Source organism: Neolamprologus multifasciatus, chromosome 8 (genome assembly GCF_963576455.1).
Source record: "Neolamprologus multifasciatus chromosome 8, fNeoMul1.2, whole genome shotgun sequence".
NCBI classification, from domain to species: domain Eukaryota; kingdom Metazoa; phylum Chordata; class Actinopteri; order Cichliformes; family Cichlidae; genus Neolamprologus; species Neolamprologus multifasciatus.
Window position 1 is genome coordinate 13,430,826 of NC_140446.1, and position 23,074 is coordinate 13,453,899.

The 23,074-nt window shown below is 38.2% G+C and overlaps 1 protein-coding gene across 1 annotated transcript in view; it reads left to right on the top strand.

The window, feature by feature from the left end:
- The first annotated feature begins 622 nt into the window (after nucleotides 1–622).
- Nucleotides 623–23,074, top strand: part of LOC146512661 (zinc finger protein 385B-like) — a 76,230-nt gene continuing 53,778 nt past the window's right edge. Inside the window, exon 1 of the mRNA XM_085170891.1 lies at nucleotides 623–799. Coding sequence (XP_085027017.1) covers nucleotides 757–799 — 43 coding nt within the window. The 5' untranslated portion in view covers nucleotides 623–756. The remainder of the gene's footprint in view (nucleotides 800–23,074) is intronic.

The following is a 23,074-nucleotide window of genomic DNA, read 5'->3' on the forward strand; positions in this document are numbered from 1 at the left end:
CAGTACACCATTAATCACAACCACTGGACAGGTTGCCAGACTTCTGTAGGCTATGTTAAATAATAAAACAATACAAATAAAGCTGTTGGCCCCAAGTTCTGTTATGTAACTGTATACTGCTATAATGTAAGGGTTGTCTAATTGTCCTATGAAGACACATTAAACATCAAGTGTATAGTGTATTACTATGGTGTACCTTCTCTTATGGTTGTCTGATGTAAGAGTTACTGTTGTGCACATGTATTTGCTGATGTTTATGTTTACATTTGATTTATTCTTGACTTTGTCTCTTGTAGGACAACTTGAGGAAAGTTTTTGTTGTGGTTGTGTAAAAAGATGGCTATACTGAGTTTGTTTGAATAAGGCCCTATTAAATAAAATCCGTTATCAGTCAATCAGTTAAGCTAATCAGTCACAGAGTAGAATAAGTAGAAATTTCTGGAAAAAAAAACGCTCTACACTTTCATTGAAATTCTTTGGGTTGCTTCATAAAGTGCCCGCTCTTATTAACATTTTACATTTCAAACAGTCCCGTGCCACTGCTGCTCCAACCCTGTTTTCACGCCGACTGATTTCATTTGGCCCTTTTTTTCTTTTCCCTCACATCCTCGCGCGCAGTGATTCGGTATCTCTGTCGCGCAGGCGGCGGTGCCACAGCGCGCGCGCATTACCCTCGTGGTTTTATCTTTTCTGGACTCGCTCGCGGGACTGAAACGCCTGCAGCTGAGCTCGCGCTGTAATCTGTGACAGCTGGAAATGGACAGTAGCGACACAGGAGCTGTGCAACCGTCTTACACAGGTAGGAATGTTGTTTAAATGTTGTATTCCGAGGCTGTTTGTCTGTGTACGTCGCTTTGGACACCTGCGGACTGCGCTTTCGTGTCGACTAAATGTTTCTACAGTGTCTTTCTTTTGCGTTTGATAGAAATGCATTTGCTATTTTATCTATTTAAAATTAAACTAAGTAAGTAGTAGCAGTTAAAACATTCTATATCAATTTAAAAAACATATGGATATTTTATTTCTTTTCCTGGTGGATAAGGGTTCCAGTTTTGTGTTTGGTTTGTCGGTGTGTATGAAAAAAAAGTGCTAGTATTTGACAAAAAACATATTCTAACTTTCAAAATCTGAGTGTTTTGGAGGCACAAATATCACATGTATTAATTGTCGTTGGTTATAGTAGTTGCCTTAGTCATATTTAAGAAGAAATAATATCCTGGCACATATCTGGTGGTGTTAATGGAGGTCAGAGGCATACCTGGGTTTGTGAATGAAGTTATTTAAACCCTGGAGCTCAGGGATTTTTTTTTTAGGCATTTCGAGTGTCTCAGTGCACATCGCTGAATCCCTGTGTGTGTTTCATACTGTAGTTGTGTGTGTGCAGACCCTTAAGGATGTCGGCCACTATTCTGTGGAATAATTTTAACATTAAATGAAGATTTATATGAAAGAATAAAGAGTCAACCCCATATGCGTCTTTTCTTCCTATGCCCTATGGCTATCCTATATTTGGAGCTAACCCAAATATGCTTTGTCTTTTCAAACTTTTTTCTTTTAGTACTAGCAGGTGTAGTGCAGGTGGTCCTGCCTAAATCATCTTTGAATAAGACTGAACCCCAAATCTAAAATCTCTATCTGTTAGTATATGTGGAGGGGCCAAAAACGCAAATCACTGTGGATGAAAGGTTCTGGAAAATACATGTGTTGTATTGTTTTCCCAAGATGAAAATTGAATTCGCTGATTACTGGCCGTTTTCTCAATCAGTGGACTCGTTTTTTCTTGTGTGAAATACAAAAAAAAAATAGTTTTCAAAATGCCATTTGCTGTTTTTTGTTTTTAATCCAAAGCATTATCACAAGTGGCGAATATTCATCTGCAGCTGACACCAAAACAGATGATTTTTATTTATTTATTTATTTTTGAGTAATCCCTGTTAAATTTAGGGTCTAATCAAACGATAAACTTGCTGGCTCTATACTGACACGTGTGTGTGCTCATCGTGTCATTTACTGTGCTGAAACCTCAGCTGTGCTGCTTGAAGTTCACTTCAATCTTCCTATAGATGTGAGCGTCTCACTCCATCATTACCGTGAGTGCGGCCCTGGCATACTCAGCTGCTGCTCGATTCAAGCAGAGTAGACACACTTAAACACCCAGCACTGGCCACATCATCACGTTCTGCATCCTCTTTCGGTGACCTTGCTCGCCTCCGTCCCCCTCTGCGTCAGCTTCAAACATAAATGGCTCAAAATGACGCTGCATCCCTGCCAAGCTCTGGCGAGGAGATGCTCTTTCCAACTGCATGGAAGCCAGTCATTTTCGCTGTGAACAAAAGGTCCTTGATTCATCAAATCCCACACCTTCTACTGCCCGCTCCCCTGAGTGATGCTGTAATTTTCACTAGCACTCCTCCGGTGTGAGGCTGGTAGTTTCTTTTTTTTAAACTTTTTTTTTTTTTTAACACCATGTGCGATTCTGTTGGGTTCTTAGGTGTGTATACAGCTGGGCCAGACTCTCTCTCTCCAGTCTCAGCATGAAAGCAGTCATTTAGCTAAATTTGTACGTAGGTTAGTTCATCCAGAGACAAACTCAGTGCACATTATGTTAAATATACATGTGGGAAATGGACTGGCAGCAGTTTCTAATGACAAGCAGTACTTACAGTACAGAAAGGCAAAAGGGTAATTGTTATTCGATTTCTTTTAGAAAAGAAGAAAGTCTGAAATTATCATAAGGGTAATTTCAGTAATGAGGAGCAAAGGTAATGAGAGGTTTGGTAAGTTAGCAGCTTGTAAGACAATTCAACATATTATGGTGCAAGGCCTCCCAATGCAAAAGCCATTTGTGGAAGAGGGGAAAAGTGTTTTTCACAATAAATGTGGTAAGCTTGGAGAGAAGAGCTGCCCTTTAATTCACCTTTTGTTTGTCTTATATCAGGGGTGTTAAACTCAAATACACAGTGGGCCAAAATTCAAAACTGAAACAAAGTCGCGGGCTAATGTTAATATTTATTGAAAACAAAATCTTCCTCTAGATATAAGAATGGATCTTTTCTTATGGACTCAAACAAGTTTTGCTGAAAAACTGAATATGGAACAAGCAAAGCTTAATACTAAACAATATATATATTAGCTGTATAATACCAGTAGGCCAGCTCTAATAGTAATTTGGTATGGCTTCGCGGGCCAAATGCAATTAGGCTGCGGGCCAAATTTGGCCCGCGGGCCAGAGTTTGACACCTATGTCTTATATGATGGTAAACTCAATAATTTGGAGTTTTGGATCCTAATTGCTTAATTGAAATAATAATAAAAAGCTATTAATAAATAATTGAGCTCATTATGAGCTAATTTTAACAAAACAACACGTGCAGTTAGGGACAAATGCTGCTCTATGAATTTAATAGATGGGGTAAAGATTTTTTAGATTCCCACAGAATCTTCATTTCTTTGGCCTCTACCTGCACTGGCACCTCATCACTAGTGCATGTTTCCCCCTCGCTTCTTCAGGTTCAGATTAGCACCCTGTCTGTATAGTCAAACCCAAGAGCATCTACCGAGGCACCACATCTCTCACCGGCCTGCACCATGGAGAAAGGTCACATTCACAGATTGCTACCATTCCAAACATTGGTGATGAAGTTGAGTGACCAGCTTATCTCCCTACCCCCTTCTTTAACTTTTTCTCCTACCTCGGAGCTTTCTCTTCTGTACTTTGGCATTTGGCCGGCGCCATCTGTCTCAGTAAAAACCATCAGCTGTGAAATTGAGAATAATCATGTGGAACGAGATTGGGATGGGAGCAGCTTGAGCTCCAGCCCTTAGCTGTCAATGGACTCATGGCTCCTGCTGATAAAGTCCAACAAAGATTGAACACTCATCCACAAATCATTCTTTGTTGATATGTTGGCAATATTGCTTTTCTTTTTTCTTCGCGTTGGTGTGACAGAAGATTTTTTTAATGCAGGGAGACGCCACTCTTGGGCCTTTATAGTCAGGGTGGTAAAATGAACAGTGTTTTTCCCTGTGCTGTAAACAGAGATTGATGAGATATCCCATTGGTACTCCTGAATACTATACAGCTGCCATGGGGTGTGGCTTTCCTAATGTGTTTTATGACTAATGGCTTTGACAGCCAACTGACAGGCAGAGCTCGCTGCCTTTATTTGAAGAGCCTCTGGAGCCTGAGAGTTAAAATGCAAATAAAGTAGGAGAAGACACTAGCATCAACATGAAACAGTTCCTCGACCACTCTAATGAAATGCATTAAAGCATATAAAAATGACTGGTGAGTAGCTACAACAGAGGTACTGTCAGAATACGGTGATGTGTAATTCCACAGTCTGGACTGAGAAACATCACAGTCATCACAGAATATTTATAGTATAAAGTATATATAAAGTATGTGTTTTTTCAGAGGAAAAAAAAGTTAGGAGTATTGTGTTGATTTTATTAACATGTCACCAAACTCCTTGTAAGGATAATGCAGTAAGAATATGACTCATAAAAACTTTTTGTTTTTAATTAAATGATTTCAGTGCTTCTGACAATTTTTCCCCAATGAAACTAAATAATTAGGGTGTCAGGTCTATTTAAGAAACACACATGGTTTCTTATTTTGACAATAAACATTAAGATTAAAAAAAATCCAAAATAATAACAGACAGACTAAGGTTAAATTGTCAATGCGAGAATTTTAATTTCAAAACATTTCAGCCATAGACAGTATAAAACATGGATGACATCATTCACTGATTGTGGAGTGAGTATTCTGAAGCCTCAGTGTTAGCATGTTGACTATTTCAAGTTGTCAGCTATTGCTAACTAGTGTAGCTGGCAGGCTGCGGTCATAACGGACTGCATGGGTGCAATGCAGAGAGGTGTTGTGTGAAGCTGTGTGTCAACTGGAGGACAAGAAGACAGGACAGTTGGTAACAATACTACTGTAAGTAAATACCTAATGAGATAGTATTTTTTATTTTTTTTTATTGCTACCAATTATTACCAATTGCTATCACAGTAACAAGTTTTTTAGCCTACTCTGTACATTGTCCAAATCTTGTAAAATATTTAAATAAACAAACAGAACCTTAATATTAGTCTAATCAAATAAGTCATTAATAAAAAGTAGGATAAAATGTCACCATTACATTATGCTTTTGTTCAGAAGAGGCGCAAATAATGATTGATTTTGTTAATAATCTTTTCAGATTTTCTCAGTAACGCTTATAAAATTAAAAAAAATGAAAAACTATTAATAATAACTAAATTAAACCACTGTTTGTTTGTTTTTTTAAAGCAGTTTTTTCTGTGAACTACATCTTAAGGATGTTTATAATTAAAGGGAGTATACATCAAATTGAAAGGTTAGTATTGTAGTAACATCATATAGTTTTTGCTGCTTTTGTTTGGAATTGCTTAAGAAAATTAAAACGGGGAGTACTAATGTGGAGAAAAGTGCTGTATGCAGTCCACATCACCAAAGCCAGAACACTATAGTCTATCAGCTGTGTGGCAGCCATTTTCTGCCCTGGATTTTATTGTTGCAGCGGCTGCTTGTGGTGTTAACACACATTCTCCATGCAGATGTCCAACAGCAGCATGAAAAAGGACTGCAAATGTTTAAACAAAACACTTCTGTCTTCATTCGGTGTGACTAATCGCATGGAAAAAAAAAAACCCTCTGTGAAGCATCGGTAATAATTTGAAATGGACTGTCGCCGAAATGACTAACCACAGTTATCGTCAAAACGAAGCTTCCACTAGCAAATTGCAGGTGCAGTCTACACCTTATCACAATAGACTCACAATAGATTGCTCTTCCCAACCCCCAACCCCCCTCCCACCCGAGCCTGCTTTTCCTCAGACCCTCCGAAATGGATTTCTGCTTAAATCTCCCATCAAAGACGTAATGGCTCTTTGGCTGTGTCATTACAAATCAGATGACAGTCTCCTTCACAGACTGGCAGCTTAAACCTGCCTCTGGACTGATAACAGTGATCTTTATTTGGCTGCTCAGAGGTGAAGACAGGGCAGAGCCACCTCCCCGATTGTCGAGCGAACCCCATAACAAATTTCTATCTGGGTGAAAATGCAGTCCTTCAGAGCTTGTACAAAATGTCAAAACACCCACAAATGATCGATAGAAGGCACATTATGACAACAAGGTGGTCAATACTCTTGTGATAAACTGAAAGCTGAAAAAAGATAAACCCTGTGCTTACGATGAAGTCAAATGGTTGGTTGGTTACATCTTAAATTGTTTGCAGCTCATATAGAGCATTACCACATGTATACTATGGTATGCATTTTCTTGCATGTGGCTGGATCATCTGCTTCCCTGGTGTTTAAAAAAAAATTAATCGCTGTCAGAAACATTCACTGAAAAACAAGGTGCAAACTTTCCTCTTTTTCACATGGAGCAGGCTAGTTTTTAACAAAAATGCCTCCTGTCATCATGTCATGTAATCACAGGGCAAGTTGTACACAGAAAGTGTGAATAGTGATTTCTTAGCATCCCCTCCTTGTTTTTGAAAGCAAACACGCTGCTGCCGCAGTGCTTAAAAAATGTTCTTTGAGCAATTTTGCCTCCACATGCACCTTTTATTTCCATTTAAAAACACAAACATGTGTTTCTAGACGCAAACGGAGCCAAATGTTAAACCAGCTAAGATGGATAGTAGCTCCTCGAGTCCCCCTTCATCTGGACAGAGGGATGCACAGACATATTAAGGGCTGTGTGGGAAGTTGAATTTTCGCACGGCCCATTACCTCTCCATTCCCCCGTGGCTGCATTGCAGGTACAGATTCAGCACAGCAGGAAGCTGTGTGAAAACGCTTTTCTTTGTGTGTGTGTGTGTGTATGTGTGTGCTTTGTGTATATGTGGGTGTTTACGCCCATATGTGTGTGATGACAGAGAAATTATTCTTTATAATGGGCTGAAGGTCATTCACAAGAAAGACTGGTCTCCGTGTTTGAATAATTTTGCACCATTTAATCCATAAAAGGTTGCACTTGGTCATGTTGCCGATCGTCACATAAAATTCATCAGGATGTGGCCTTCAGTTGACTTTTTACTAAAACTGTGTGGATTTTGGTTACATTTTATTTATATAATGCTAAATCACAACAAAAGTCAGATTTTTCATTTTCAGTACCGATATTGGTATAGTCCAGTTTTTAGTGTCATGGTTTAATTCAAAGTTAATAATCTGTTGAATTAACAGTAAATGATAAAAATGTATATTTAATCTAACTGCAGCTAGCTGTGTTATGTTGCAGTTGCAGGTTAGACCTGAGATTTGAAGTTTAAGACAGTGTATTGATTGGGTAGTTTTCAGGTTTACTGGAATTGGCTGTGGCTAAGTTGGCCTGTGGCACACAAATCATTCACAAATATTTTGCAGAGCTAATTCCCAAGGTTCCCAAGTTCCTGCCTGAATTGAATGACAACATGAAACAAACCTTGAGTTTATGTGTTGGTGTGTGTCCTTGTGGGGGAGCACATTTGTTGATGAAACACAAATGTTACTGACTACTCCTACGTGCAGAGCAGTGTCGTTGGTTTGTCTTCCTATACTGTAGTTCTCAGAACTAAACCCCAGTTTCCAGTGTGGGAAATTGAACTTAAAGAATAAACATGAAATGCATTTTTCTCCTTTTGTGTTTCTTACTTACATCACGTTTTGTGTGTGTGTGTGTCTACGTGTGTGTTTTTGTCACTACACTGTAAGCTGGGATAATTACTAAAGGCACCATCTGACCAAACAGCTTGATTTTAGGTATTGTCATTCCTAAGATTCTTTAAAGTCAGCTCAGAATCGACTACATTTTTGCTGTCATACATTCTCTGCTGTGTGTGTGTGTGTGTGTGTGTGTGTGTGTGTGTGTGTGGCAGTGAATGGACAGAGCGAAGACGATGTTAGATGAGCTGACAACAAATCGTTATGTTACTGTAAGTGCAATTAAAGCTGCTGATAGTAGTGAAGCTAGTCCTGGCCAGAGCACTTGGAGCCCTCCTGCTGATAATGTTACAGCTGCACCCCCCCTCTTACATGCACAGGGGGACATGACTTGATCCAACACTCCTCCTGGCATTACGAGGCCAATATTGGTAGGATTAGATGCAAGAGTAAACACTCTGTACAACCTTGTAGCACTCAATCAGACTCAATTTTTATGGTAAATTGAACTGTTTTTTATGGTGCTTTTCTAGTCTTACTAACTACTTAGAGTGCTTTTACAATACAAACCACCTTCACTCATACAAACACATTTATAAAGGCTTTCTCTATCAAGCACAGACACAGTTATGGACCTCTAAGGGGCAAATTATGACTCACTATCTTGCCTAAGGAAACTTGGACATGCGGACTATACGAGTCGGGATCAAACCATGCTTTATCTCTGAATGTATTTGTATGGAATGACCAAACTAAGCAAAACACAATAAAGAGAAAAAGCAGATAAGGAAAATTACCACTGTTGTTCTAGCTTTGGCCTGTCCAGATCCTCAACGCAGTCCACCTAGACGTGTTTCTAATCTACTTTGTACATTTATCCTTTCTATAGGAATGCACGAGGACAGCCTCTGCTCTATACAGCCTGACAAAATATAGGCTTTGAATAATCGTGTTAATGAGAAAATGCCCCAGCCTTAAAACTCTTGTAGTTGTAGTAGATTCAGTCAGAAAATAAAGCTGATGAAATTTTCTACACTTGAGGTAGCACCTCATCCATTTGAAACATTTTCGGTCTTTGCTGTTTCTCCTGCGATCAAAGGGCTTTTGCTTCTCACCTGACTTGTCATGCAGCTTCTTATACTGAAATAATTTTGCTCTTTGTTCCTATATTAAATGCCGTGTTATATTCTCTCCAATGGCTATTGCTACTATGCACAAAAGACCACTCAAGCAGCCAAAATTAAATGGCCGTTAATTGAAAGAGCCATTATGGCATGGCTCTGCTGCTCGGGCTGTCTGGTTTCAATCATGACTGAATCATAGAGAGTTGATAGTGAAGCTCTTGGGCTGTTATGTCTACTAAGTTATGATCATTAGGCTCATGTGGCTCAATTTCATGATGATAAATTACTCTTGTTTACAGGTTTTATGGAGTGAATAGTAGAGGAAGAATGCTTTGCACTCTACTGCTCCATCTCATGTGGAGAATTTAGCTCAGGTGACAGATGAATATTTCAGAGTAACAGCTGATGAACATGTTTCATAACGTAAGTGGTCACAGTTACATGGTCAAGGCATTTTTTAAAAAATTATTTGGTTCCAGTGATCAGTTCAGAGTCATTTATGAAAAAAAAAATCTGTAATTTAGCTTGAATTAATAAAGTAGCAACTAATAGGTAACGTGTTGGGTGCTTAGTCTTAACAAATACAACACAAACAGCATACGGGAGGAGGCACAGTCTGGATGCATTAAACCACCAAAATTACCTGCCTTTTCAGTGACACATATACGCATGGACAACTTAGCCAAATGAGTAGATTTAAGAGTGTATGCTTGACAATGCAACTGTGTTGGGGGGTTTTCTCACTGACCTTTGTTACATTAATGAAAATAACATCAAGCAAACCTACTCAGTGTGGTCTCCTAGTTAGTACTGAGCAAAAATGCAGTGTTTCATAAATACTTCAGCATTATTTCATTTGGTTTTAGAGGTAGGTGAACACCTTTACCTCAACTGGCTTACACCTCTTAGACTTTTCGTAAACATCATTTTTTTAGACCAAACTTGTAAGACTTTTAAAGTTCTATAAAATGAGAAAAGTGAGATCTAATGGTGCAAAGGGTTAAGCCCATAGCTGTCATCTGGAATGATGGCATTACAATCACATGTGAATCCAAAACAGTGACTTGTTCTTAGCTCCTATGTATTCTTTTTGTTTTTCTGTATGTTTTTTCTCGCTTTGAGTAGATTTCCCCTACTGGGCTCATCACATTATATGAGCAACATACTAAGCCGCATACAGAAAACAACTACAGGAGTTCTCGGCACACAGTGTTTATGCTGATGTTAATGCCAGAGGAGGTGCTGCAATTACTGAGTCAGCAGGGGCAAGGCAAGTTTATTTATATAGCACAATTCAACAACAAGGTGATTCAGAGTGCTTTACAGAGACATTAAAAAACAAAAACAAATAAAAAGCATGACTTAAAACTGATTAAGTTTTGAAATTTAAGCTTAAAAGTGTGGATTTGATGCTTTATTCAAATGCAGCTGGGAATAAGTGAGTCTTCAACCTGGATTTAAATGAACTGAGTGTTTCAGCTGATCTGAGGCTTTCTGGGAGTTTGTTCCAGATATATGGAGCATAAAAGCTGAATGCAGCTTCTCCGTGTCTGGTTCTGACTCTGGGAACTGATAAAAAACCGGACTGGCGACCTGTCAAGGGTACACCCTTGACAGGTCGCCAGTCTGTCGCAGGGCCAACACACAGGGACAGACAACCATTCGCACTCACATTCACACCTAGTGACAATTTGGATTATCCAATTAACCTATCCCCACAAGCTGCATGTCTTTGGACGGTGGGAGGAAGGTACGATTGATCAGAAAATTTCCCATGTTGCAACAGTCACATCCTACACTACCACACTCGTATTCAGTGAGCTCTGTAGATCCACCCATTTTTTTTTCCACTAATGTTTGTAATGACAGACTGCATGGCCAAGTAGCGGGGATCAAAGATGATATCAGAACATTCAGGGCTAAGCCCTGGGGCAGAACTGCCACATTTGTAAATGTAGCTTATTCTAGTAATCATAATCCTCTGATAAGCACAATTATTGACTTATTCATCAATGAAAGCCATGAATGACATTGTGTTTGCTATATTGTATCAGCCTATTTAGAGAATGTGATTAAAACTAGATTTAGCTAGCTGGTTTATTTGTCAGAATGAACAAGTCTAGACGAGTTTCCTAACCAGACAGCATTAATGGGATAACAGGATCATTCAGCGAATCAAACCCATTTTACCTAGGGAGTGCTTCTAATTAAAAGTCAATCCAATTTGGTCTGTCAGGCTTCCAGCATGAGTCAACACAGTAACTTGGAGGATGGGTAATTAGAGCAGAAAGGGAACAGTGATCTTATCTGCAGTCATCTGTCAACATTGGACAGTGGGCTCTAGAAATTAAACACCGCTCAATTCCTGCAGTCTGCGTTTAGATTTACATCATCCATTCTAGCCGATGACTCAAGGTATTTAACCTAAAGTTTGGCTGGATTATTATTTATGCAGGTAGCTATTTTGTTCATTTATTTTGATGGTGGTTATGGATTCGCCAGTCAAATCTGATAAAAGCCACTTGAAAAGTTTGGTAATTTTTACCCTAAAAGAAAGTTTTAAAAAGCCACCAACCACCATCTTTGCTTTGCTGAAATTAGAATAGAATCTCTGATATTACAAATTATTTATATTATAAACTCTAATTAGCTACTTCTGTGCCAACTGCTGAACATTTGATTAGCACTTGGATTTTTTCTATCCATCTTATTTTATGTTCATTTTTTTGTAAGTTATAACATACAGGCTATTTAATAATCGTTTGAATTTACAATATGAGATGATTGTAGAGATAATTCTTTGTCAACCATAAGTGCTAATGTGCGCATTTTAAATATCTCCTGTATATTTTGAATCAGCAGTTGTTACACAGGGGTCTCACGATCGACTCCACTCAATGTATATTTATCAACTTATCGGCCAGACATGGGCTAGACAAATGAAATGGAAAACCACCCTGAAAGCATCTCTTAGTCATTCTCATTAGTCATCCATACATCCCTCCTCCCACTCTCTGCTATCACTCCACATGGAAAGCATATGTCACTCCTACGAATGGAAGTATTTTATTTGCTTGGCAGGCGATCAGTTAGCATAAACATTTTTTTAATGTTTGCTCAAGTCAAGCCAAAGAAATAAGGTGCATGTGTCTATGATTTTTAATGTTCTTAGTCGCAGCTTTGGCCTGCATTACCGTTGCTGTGAGAAATGCCTGGAACACAAAGTGAAAACTGTTCAGGGGTCTTTTCCAAATGTAAACTTGTGAAAAGTTAATTTCATTTCGTTCTTCCCCAAGTCGCTTTTTGTTACTTTTAATCCTACACCTCTATCCTAGTTTATTTTCAGAATTTAAAATGTGAAAGTAATAATCCAGCCAGCTTCAACCTACAGATCAAAACACACATTTGGAATGCCAAACTGATTCCTGGAGGAGTTGAGCTAAGTTGGAAATCTAAGTTAAAGGTGAAACGGTTACTTAAAGACTAGATACACTTGTAGGACAGAGTGTTGTAAAGCCTGAAGGCAGATTGAATCTTTGAAGACAGCGTATCAGACACAGAAACCTTTAAATGATTGAAGACAGTTCCTCCTCCTCCATGAAGACTGCACAGGTTATATAAAAGTGCTTTTAATTTTAGACTCCAAAAACATTTGCTGCAGTCAGAAAAAACAAAAAGGCTACCAGCTGAAACTGGCCACAGACATTTTATTCTCTAAGCCTCCCGAATATCTCCCTTAAATCAGGCAGAACTGCAGGAGCTTGCCATTGGCTGCTGCAAGACTCAGCAACTGGGATCTGAAACATCCCTCTGTGTATCCAGAGCTTAATAACGAAAGTAAATGATACGTTGAGGAAAAGTGTCGCCTGTCAGTCCTGTTATAAAACATCCACAGCATCTTTAGTCAAGTACAGTACCCATGATACTGATCTCACACATTTCATATAAAATAAGAGCTCATAAAATCTTTTGGATTCACTTGCAGTAAGTAAGCGTGCAGGTTTTTTTGTATCGGAGATACATTCATCTTGGCTGCACTGCTAAACAAGTTAGCCAAGTGTTATGCAGAAAAAAACACAGTGATGTCGACATTCCATTAATATCTTCCAACAATTCTTTATAAATTCCCACTTTGTTGGCATCGTGCAGTAGGCGCCCATGGTTAAACATATCTAAAACTGTTAACGAGAATTTAGGTCAAGTCTTGTTTTGAGTGTGAAGGGAAGGAAGAGGCGGATTTACAGTTGACTGCAGGCCAATCCCTTCCAACAGCCCACATCTAACACAGTTGTCCAAACTAATCTATCTCTTTATAATCAGCAGGTCCTCTCCACATTTTCCTGGATGCCTCTCAATCTGCCAAAAATAAGCGGTTAAATATATGGTGACATGTTAGTTAGTAAATGTCAACTCATCAAAATTATTTTAATTTAGCATCAAATTTTAACCTGAAGCATTTTAAAGATTCTTTTTGAGTTCATGCAGTCTTATAAAAATATGCTTATTATTTATTATATCTGGATTTAGTGGTTTGTGTGTAGGAACTGTACCAAGTAGCATCATATTTGAAAAAAAAAATACATAAAAACAAAATAGTTTAACCCTTTAAAGTCGGAACCATGAAACAATTGCCAGAAAAATATTGAAACCTATTGTTTCAAAATGCTGTGTTTATTGAACCTGCAATTAATGTTAATTTGTACTATATTTGCTACATCTGGTGTGTTCTTTAAAAATGTATTATGCAATTCATTTTGCTTTTTCAGGTACAGAAGTCTCAAAAACTCACAAAAAGGGATACAAATATCATCAGATATGACGCATTTGGCTTTAAAGGGTTAAAGGAATATTCTGTATTGTTTCTATTGAGAATAAGAAGAACAATAACATTGTCTCACCTGTACACTTATTGCCCTATACATTAAATATAATTATGATTAGGTCTGTGTTTAACTTTTTCAGTCAAAACTGAGATATAGAATTTTAATTCTCACACTTTATAAGATAAAAAGGACTTCATGTTTCTTCTGTTCCCTGTCCAAAGTAAAGAGTGAGTTATCAAGTCTTACATCCAGCTCTCTTCATGAAAGCTGTTCCTCTCAGAAACTAAACAATTATAAACAGTATTTTAAAAACACCTCATGAATTGTTTAATTTACTTGGTACATTTTCATCATGATTTGAATGCTGCAACATATTTTTGCATCAAATGTTTTGACTCATTGGATTGTTATCAAGTTCTAATTTTGTACTTTGTACTAAAAAATCCCTGTTTGCAGTGCGACTGCATTTTCTGTACTCTGCCTTCGTGCTCAGGTCACATTTGCTTTGGTGCCTACAGTAGCCTTAGGGCTCTCCCAGATGGCCCATGACAGATGCCCACAATTGCTGTTGCCCTTGGTTGAAGAGCGGTCCCTCCCCCAGATTAAACAAACAAAAAAAAAAGTTATTCCTAAGTTCCTAAACGTCACAGTTTTCCCATTTGGCTTACCCTGCTTTTACTCATGATTTACTTCCCATTATATTCTGTGTCATTTACTGTCTGCTGCCCTTATTTTTATTTAAATAGCTCTGTTTGTTTGACCTCCCATTTAGGGTTTCACATGTCCTCTCTCCTCTCCTCTCCTCTCCTCTCCTCTCACTGCACCATTCTTTGTCCTTAACTTAACCCCATGTCCTCTGCTGCTTTTTCATAGAATACCTGAATGCATACGAAACATGTCAATGAGATGTTTATATCCATTATTCTCGCTCATGATTATGTATATACCAAAAACATTTTTAACCTTTCATGCAGATGTGGCAATAAATGACCTGATAAATCTCTGCAACAAAGTAATACTAATGCTTTATACATTGGGTTGCATTATATGGTTAAGCTGTAACATTTTGCTTTACATATATATTTCTAGTAAGTTTTTAGTCAGATCCATATACTCAAATGTAGCTTCAAAAGCCGTTAATGGATAAAACAAAATAATACACAAAACAGTGAATACATTTGGGGTCTGAAAGCACCAAAAAGGCAACAATAAAGTAGGAAAATGACTCACAATAGTTTAACACTTTGCCACTATCAGGAATTTAACTGGTAAAATCATAAAATAAATGTACATCTGCTGGATTACTATTGATTGGAACAGCATCCCATTTGTTCTCTTATCCATATTTGGCCAGGAACACATCGTCACTGTATCAATTATGTATCCTGGAAGTATTACCGGTGTTGACATTAACTCTGTCTTAAAATCTAAGATGAACAGACTAAAAGGAGAGAGGAATAAAGGAAAAACTCAGTGGTACCCATAGCCGATTCCTCTCCACTGTCTTTTTTCAATGAACACTTTGATCTGTTTTCCCTTTACAAGCTCAACTTAGCTTAGGCCTCGGTCACACAGGCCTAGACCCAAGTTGGGGACAGCATGGCAACCTGTGGTCACTAGGAATATGCAAACCCAACCAGTTTGCAAGTGGTTGATGCCTGGAGATGTGCAGTTGGTTGCAAAGATGGTACTACACCAAAACCCTCATTGTTATTGCTTTGTTTGCTAGCAGAATGGCACACTCGCCTGGAGTTTGCGTGAAAGATCCTGACTTGTCTGCAAACACTTGCCAACTACTGGCTGAGAGTTGACACTTGAAAAGCTAGACAGAAACTTAAAATATTTGCCTTGAAAGTAAAATTCATGCCTTAATGCTGAAACCAACATGCTGCAAAAGGCACAGTTATTACTTTACTGGTCATTAGGCCAATGGTTGCCAAGTGGTTGGCAACTGGCCTCATGGCTCGTGCGACTGGGGCCTAAGATAGCTACTGTCATATCTTTGACACACCCTTTATACCTTTAGATCTGTTCAAAGGGCAGATCTGCAGATATCTTGTAGGTGATGGAAGAAGGATGTAGAGTCTACATTCAAGTTAATAGTAAATGTATTGAAAGATACAATAAACTTGTGTACTACCTTGAGGACAAAACACTGTAACTGTGAAATATAGTAGGGCACATGGAAAAGAATACATTTTTCTGTGCTAATTGGGTTCTCTGGCCCGTCACCGTTTCTCCGTATTACAGGACACACACACACACACACACACTGCCTGGCCACGTACTGGTAAGCACAGTTCAGTTTGAGAGACTCCACCTGGGCGACAGAGATTACATTTTGTCATTCCTGGCTGTGGCCTACCTCAGCAGTATTTGCGCAGAGCACAAATGATCTTTGTGTGAATGTGTCAAGGCTGAAGGAAGATTAAGTGCAAGTATGGGGATTTGTTGTAATAGGCATGGGCACTGGGTCCCTCCGATTATGGAAATCTTCAAGAGTTTGTGCCAAGATGTGGATTATATTTACATTGCTTCTGTTTCCCTCCCACAAAGTAAACATATTTAAGAAAATTGGCAAAATGCTGAAAATTTAAACAGTGCAGTATTCAAAAATTATTAATGTTTAAAACAGTTACATTTTTATGATGGATATGTTATATATCAAATAACCAAAAAGTCAGTAATAACAGACTTCCAAATCTTGTTCTACCATACTGAGAACAGGATTTTTGCTTTCCAGTGAGCTACTTCTCTAAAGTTCACAGGTCACAGAGGGACACCGGCTCGCTCGCACTGTTCTTTAGTAAAGTGTTGACATATTGTCTATGTCACTGCATAGACAGTTGCCCACACCTCATCAATCAAATCCGTCGTGTATGTATGGAAGTTAAAACAGGCAGAAGTGTGATATGATTAGGCTGTTGAGTGTCCAGCAGTAGTGTTTGTTTTTTTGTTTTTTTTTGTTTGTTTTTTTTTTTTCTGGCGGGTAAATAATGCACGATTTAGGTGATTGAGAAGCTAAATTGGCTACAGATGAGGATGTGTGTCGTCCTTCTGACTGAACAAGTAACCAGTAAATGTAGAGATTGATTACATCTTGTGAGAAAAGAGAAAAAAATGATTAGAAGGCATTTATCCTGTTTTGCAAATTCCTCATCAGCCCATTACACCACTGGATGCATTTTGTATTGCCTATTGCATAACTTCTCACATACCCACAACCACAATTTCACTTTGTAATCCAATACTAAAACCATACCAGATTATCTTAATTTAATGGCTTCCGGCACAGAAACTACAGCTATTTCTTTTCTTCTTTTTTTCACAGTTATGCTCTGGAACCTGTATGGTTTGTCTACAACAGCTCCGTGCAAAAGATCCAAGGGTTTTTATATCAGCAGCATTTTTACAGAGAATGTGGATACCATTGCTATATCTGTGACTATTGCAGATATTCAATCCAAACAGATTTTTTTAAAGAGAGCTGCGAGATCAAGGATTTGCCACAGCTTGTGAGTTACTTTGAATTAGGAGAGGAGACTGAAGGCCTGACGACTCTACTTTTGTAGGCCTAGTCATTTATGTTCTTTGTAAATCTGAATGCTTTCTAAGAACGAGCAGTGGGCAGCTCCTATTGTGACGATATAGAAAATGACCTCACAGCTCAGTGACCCAATAACTATTTCCCTGAAGATTTTGTGGTGTTGATTGTTAGTTTCAAATCTTGTTTTTTTGTTTTTTAAGAAAAGTGCTTAAAATAGGGTATGCTTTGGGACGACCAATTACTTGATCATTAATATGCAAATTGTCATGACCATTGATCAACAACCACTGATCAAACCCCATTGATCAAAGACCAATGATCAATGATCACTGATCACAGAATCACGCCACCAACTCAATACAGATTACCAAATATTTATTACGTTATTTTTGTAAGTCTGTATCAGTGGTGTAAAGGGGTGTATTGATGACTTGGCAAGGGTATGTCAGAAACAAATTATGATAACTAAAAAACAAAAACAAATGGGGGTGCTGTGACAAAGAGATGAAGCAAAGGTACGATTTAAATGGCTCTGGAGAACACTGGCCGGTCTTCTGCATTTCTTACAATTTCCTGTATAGACAGGTAACCACAACACAAAGTACACCCACACACAGCAAACCCTGCAACAAGGCCTGGGATAAAATTTTGTTGATAAAAATAAATGAAGCACAATTTTCAACATTTTCTGCCCAGCATTACTTCTGTTTCATGTTTTGTTTTGTTTTGTTTTTTTTAAAGTAAAAAGCTCGTGTGTTTTAAATTCTCCATGAAGAAATATCTCCTGATCTGTTGGCTTTGTTATTAAACCCGTAACAGTGTGCTATGCTGAGATGAAATTTAATACACTACAGTATGTGGATGATAATGCTTTAAAGTTTTGCAGTTTACATTTTTGTTGTTGACCAGCTTATGAATTTAAGATGTGTTAAATCTTAAATTCATAAGATTTAGATAGTTAGTTGGGTTAGTTGAATTGGCCATGTTTTCAAATGCAGTGCAATACTTGGATAAAGAGATGGCATGCTGGGCTGTCTAGTCACTTGGAGCCTCTGAATACATCAGTGAAGGTGACAGCTGATTGGCTCATATCTCTTCGTGGCACTGTTTCACTGTGAGAAACACTAGACAGACAACTCTGATTACATTTAACACATAATGTGTGTGTGTGTGTGTGTGTATAATTCTTATCTTGTGGGGACATAAATACATTTATATTTACACTGTGGGGACCCACCTTCCTTGAAGGAAGTCGTCATCAATCATTAAGTTTTTGTGCAGACTTGCAACAAAGGTTAGAATAAGGTAAAAGATGCATTTTGGATTGGTTTTTGGTGAACCTTCTGTAAGTCAGTGTAATGTCCTCTAAAATTATGCAAACATGGCTGAGTGCAAGTTTGTGTGTCTGTGTGAGTGAGTATATCCTCAGATACCAGTGGTCTAATTAAAGAGCTGGCATGTCAGAAACCTGCTCTGCCTCTTTGTTTAACACTGAACCTAATCTCGCACTACAGACAGTAGCATGTGGGCGTGTGGGTATATGTGTGTGTGGTCCTTGCTGTGAGGTGTGAACAAGATCGATGCCAAACACGTACATTTGTTGGGAATCTGGCAAAGCCGCCTTAGAGAAGCATGTGTTTTTATTTGTTTCTATTTAATTCTCTCTGACTTTATAGTTTGACTACGTCTAATGATGCTGTTATATTCATTGATACTTCATAAATACTTACCCATCCATCAGTTTTCTTCCCCTTATCCAATTCAGGGTCATGGAGTGGCTAGCACCTATACCAGCTGTCACAGGGCAACAGACAGTGTAAACGCTGGTCCAGGCTTTATTCCATTACTATTATTTCACACTCTATTGATACCCAGAAAAGTACTTAATGCTATTTTGATATCGCAGTGGAAAATGGTGCTAATAGACTGTTCTCAGTATCAATCTGGGACTGTGAGGGGGAAAAAATGTCATACTGTTAAACATTGTCTAACATAACAGATGAGCAAGACTGATGGCAGTGTATGCTGCTTAGCTTCTGCACTAAGCAGATGATGGTTGATGATGATGATTTCATCATTAGCTGCTGCCCACTACCTTAATAATAGTATATGGCTAATGTGATTATCAGATAATTGCTAATAGTTAAATAACTAATAATAATGTTTGTGCAAGTCAGATTACAACGCTTATGATAACCTTTTTAATGCTAAAATGTTGAAACGGGAGCTTTACTGACTGCTCATAATTGCTCTTAAGAGTGGAATGTCAGTCCTTTAGACGCTTGGGCAAGTTTGTTAATCTACTGTTCAGCTGCTAGTGGGGGTGCGCGGCTGTGTTCAGCTGCTAGTGGGGGTGCGTGGCTGTGTTCAGCTGCTAGTGAGGGGAGGGGCTGTTCAGCTAAAGCTGGGCATACACTGTGCAATTTATTTTTTTTTTTTTAAGTCGCCTTATTCAGCTCCTGCTCAAACTGTACGATTGAATCGCAGGGGTATGATGTTCATCGGTCACGATCCAGGGTCTCACACTATACAGGCCTCACAAAATTATTATACATGATCATTTTGTGAGGCCACAAAAGGCTCGGATGAGCTTGCCAAAGTTCTACAAGTTGTGCCTCCATCGCTTGTGTCCAGATCACACACTGCACTTCCATGCTACTCCATCTTTCTACTTCCATTTCTGTTTGCGCGTGCGCTTTGTGAGAGGCTGCGTTGACACCCTCATGACGGCCGACAGGATTTCAAACAGGTTTGATTTTCTTGCGACCATACGATTGATGATCGGGAGCTGGTCGTGAAGTGTTAATCGCTTCTCGTTACCCCATGTATACTACACGATGCACGACATAGATTAAGGCGAAACTTGGGCCGATCCCCAAAACGGTCGCACAACTGAAAAATGTCTTCAAAATGGGCCAAAAATCACACAGTGTATGCCCAGCTTAACAGAGAGGGGAGGGGCAGTGTACCTGTCTATGTGCAGCAGTACTGTGTGAAGTTGTTGGAGGCAAAGATAGCACTGTTGGTATCAATTTAATTTTAAATAAGTATCCAATCTTTTTTTTTTTTTTTTTTTTTTTGTGCAACCCTATGTTGGACAGGCTGCAGTTCTGTTGCATTAGCATTCACATCTATGGCCAATTTAGAATCACCCATTAACCTACAATTCATGTCTTTGGACTGTGGGAGAACCATAGTTGAGAACCCACATGCGCAGGGAAAGCATGTGAAGACACAGAAACATAGAAAGGTCCCAGCCAGGATTAGAAACCAAAAAACTTTGAAACATTTGTATATTTTGTTAATAATCAGACTTCACATGCGGTACACTAAAATATTTTCTGTTGCATCAAAATTTTGGGGGAACAACACTGTCAATTACACTTAACCTGAGTCTTAGTAAGTAAGTATCTTCCTGTAAAAATAATAAGTTAAATGTTTGATGATTTTTGAAGTCAACAGATTTTATTCAGATGATATATACTGTTTAAATCTGTTCTTATAATTTACTGCGTGTCATCTCCTGCCAAGAGTAGGGAAACGGTATGATGAAGTAACCATTTTTCTGTAAGTTAAACTGAAACCAAAATTTGGAATAATTAAAATTTCGAATTCATATTACAACCAAAATACTACATTTATATTTTTATCCACAGAAAAAAGTTTATTGCTTCATTTTGGTTGGAAGTGTGACAAGAGATCTGTTCCAGTTTTATTACATTAATAATTGTCCCCAGTAGAACATTATATTTTACAGTTTTAATGTTGCGTACATCAATATGCACGTGCTCATCATGAGCGTCCCAAGTTCCCAGTACCAGCTGAGTCTAAAGGGAAATGTAGAGACTAAAAATATGCATCCTACTAACAGCTCCCACTCACTTACCTAACAGAGTGAATCACTGCATTATATGAGTGGAACATTTGCAAATGACCTTGTCACAGAGATCTGACACATACCACTCATGCTCCAGGATTATGTACGCCAACACAGTTTTGTCTGTATGGCATACATACATACATACATACATATGGTAAATGGTGTGTACACTGTGCTGGTGTTTCTTTGTTTGCGATGCCCACTGTGTTTTTTCAGTGGTGTGTTTGTGTAACTTCACTGCATTTAAACTTTATTGAGTCTACCAGGTGAGTCATGTATATCTTTAGACTCCTTTCTTAATAAAGACCTCACTGTCAAGGTTTGTTATATTTTATGATGAATGTATCATTTTATCAACCTTTTTAACTTTTATTCTAATTATTAAGCTAATTGCAAACCTTAACTAATTTGTTAGTTGACTTGTAATTGGTCCAGCTTTGACATAAACTGATATACTGACTACAAGTAGTTATAATTTATTAGATCCCGTACTTTACCATCATACTGAGGTCAGTAAGTTCAGCCTTCGTCTTCATAAACAAAATTTAAAATACCTTTTTTTTTTTTTTTTTCTTTTATTTTTTAAACTTACTCTCCCTACCTTGGTCTCACATCAGTTGGTTAAGATTAGATTGGGGAATTGGTTTAATGTTTAAAAATAAATACAAATATTGACTTAGAGGGAGGGGTAATCGAGCTAAAACTACTCGCTTCAGGCAGGTGAACTAAGGGACAACGTAAGTAAAATAAGTAGTTTGAACCATCAGTCATTGAAAGGTACTCTATTAGAATCCTACAATAAATACACAGATCTGAAAATCAGCATGATAACTTCCCTTTAGTCTGTCTAGACAGTAACCAAATCCTGGTCCTCAGCATCATGTCCTTTAATGCACCTTTAATGCCCATAGTACAAAGCAATTACCACACAAGGACCACAATACAGCTAAGTTTCATTCCTCTATTAAACAGTTAGTATTATATAAATGCAATTCTGAAAAGACTGCACTGGTTCCTGAGTTTAGGTTTTGAGGTTCAGCTTACAAAAAACAGTTGACAGCTTCCTTCCACAGACTTCAACAGTACTGAATTAAAATACTGATCCCACTATTTTGACTCAGTATCTCAGTTTTCTCTTTACCTTTTGGGACACAAACTGGACCCGAAGATGGACTTTCAGTGTCAGTGTCAGAGTTGTAAGATGTAAGGGGAAACTGGCTGAAAGTGGTGACCAATCATAAAATGTCCCCATTGTACCAAAGCTGAGGTAATGTTGTTTTGTAATCTGATGTATCCAGATTCAGCACAGTGATCAATAGATTACATGTCATCAACGGCTCCCCTCTGACTCCAGCTGGATTCTGAATGTGGGTTACATTTGGTTTCTCACTCCTCTTTCAGAAAGTCCTCTCTAAATCTTTCATCCTCAGTCTCAAAGGTACAGTTTGCTGTAAGGTATGCAAAGATATGGTAGCTCAGTCATCCGTAAGTGTAGCTCACTAGAGCTATCATAGCAAAGTAAAATCACTACATATTTCTTTGAGCAAATAAAAACCAGACCTCTGATAATAGATGTCTGTGGTTTGCAAGAATAAATAATTGACAGCCTCACAATGTTGCATTATCCATGCTATTTAAGCATATGTTGCATGAACATTTCTACCAATTTATTTTAATGCATTCAACAGAAAAATCCTGTTGCTTTCCAACGCTTTAGTGTTTGTGGTTGCATTTGTTTTTCAATTCTTATTTTATTATGACCTCTTGATTCAGTCCAGCTGATACCAATTCCAAACTGGATTCAGATTCACGAAAATCCCATTCCTACCTCCAGCTCTCGGAAAGATTTACTGTGTTGCTCATGCTTTTTCATGTGCTTTTCTGCAGAATGTGGGTTTTTACAATTTTTTTTTTTTTTGGCCTTTTCAGCACAAATTACAGCATAATTGACCTGCACTTTGTGTGGAAACGGTTCAAAGTCATATTCACACAGGATGAGCATGGTTGCCTAGCGACA